Here is a 1,431-nt window from a genome sequence, read left to right on the forward strand (position 1 = left end):
TTATAGGCCTCTCTCATCTTTTTAAGTGGGAGAACTTGCACAATTGGTGACTGACTAAATACTTATTTTCCCCACTGTAGCAGCAGAAATGAAGAATAACTCAGGAAACCTAAGTCTAACTATAGGATTTATCAAAAAGGAAAGTCTTCAGTCTAATCTTAAAAGTAGACAGAGTGTCAGCTTCATGGACAGAAACTGGAAGTTGGTTCCACAAGAGAGGAGCTTGATAACTGAAAGCTCTGCCTTAAATGTTTATTTACCAAAGTCCAGAATTTAATTTTTACGCAAATTTCATTTATGACAAATATCAACATTTCCACTCATCTCACCAGCACAACTTACATAAGCTTTTTGTTTGGTCTTGTTGTACAATGTTTATTATCAGACCTGTATACCAAGAGCTTTATATGTTATTCTGTGTGTTTTCTAGACAACGTTCATTTCCAGCAGGCTGCAGAGATCTCTGAAGCTTTGGTGCTCGAGGAGGTGGACTTTGAGGCCATGGTGAGTAATCTGAGGAATCCAAAGTCTGTTTTTAGAGTCTGGATTTTCTGATTAAGTCTTGTGTTTAGTAAACTGAGACTCTGCTGTCTAAAGACTGTTTAGACTGCTAATGGGTCCATARATATGTTCTCCAGTACTTATGATCCACAGACCTATAATCCTACATTTCCCAGTACTGGCTTTGCATTCAGCAGTGTTTCCATTTGTTTTAAAGACATCTGAAGGAGGAGTCAAGCATCTTCCATAACTTTCATTATTAGCCCCAGAGAACATGCATAGAGACCCCTCATTACCCCACTTTACAAKCTCTTCTAATTAGGGATGCACCGATACCAGATTTTTGAAAACCGAGTACGAGTACAAGTYCTTACATTAAAGTACTTGCCGATACCAAGTACCGATACAAGTACTAATAAATATCCTTAAAAATCCTTATAATTAACTTAAACTGTTTTTTATTTCATTAGGCACTTCAAACATAAATAAACAAAGTACATTACTGTTGGTTTAAAACCATTTTACTGTCATATAACCATACTATGACAGCATGTACAAAACAATTAATAAATAAACCTAACCAAATAGTTTTTTTTTACATTTGAACACTTTCTGAATCTTAAACAACTTTGCCATATCTTTCACCTAAATGTAAATTAACAGTACAAAATTAAAACAATAACTGAGCAAATGATAGTATAGATCTGTAAAGTATGTCCAAACTTGTACAAAAAAATAAAAAGTTTTACATTTGAATTCTTACAGAATCTTTTTAACAAACAAACAGCCCGAAACGTCTRGCAGAAGGTTCTGAATGTGTCTCTTCACAAAATCGTGTAGTTTAGGTAACGTTGTTTCTGTAATGTGGCGGCGGCTAGGAATCTCATACCTCGGCTCCAACACACCAAGAAGACGTCGAAATCCCACATT

The 1,431-nt window shown here is 35.4% G+C and overlaps 1 protein-coding gene across 3 annotated transcripts in view; it reads left to right on the forward strand.

The window, feature by feature from the left end:
- Positions 1–504, forward strand: part of dpp4 (dipeptidyl-peptidase 4) — a gene marked incomplete at its 3' end in the record, with an annotated part of 67,212 nt that extends 66,708 nt beyond the window's left edge. For all 3 annotated transcript variants that reach the window (XM_014022747.1, XM_014022748.1, XM_014022749.1), the window contains 1 exon segment: positions 431–504. In XM_014022747.1, coding sequence (XP_013878201.1) covers positions 431–504 — 74 coding nt within the window.
- Positions 505–1,431: the final 927 nt, after the last annotated feature.

The sequence above is a fragment of the Austrofundulus limnaeus genome, unplaced genomic scaffold, assembly GCF_001266775.1.
Source record: "Austrofundulus limnaeus strain Quisiro unplaced genomic scaffold, Austrofundulus_limnaeus-1.0 Scaffold341, whole genome shotgun sequence".
Classification (NCBI taxonomy): Eukaryota; Metazoa; Chordata; class Actinopteri; order Cyprinodontiformes; family Rivulidae; genus Austrofundulus; species Austrofundulus limnaeus.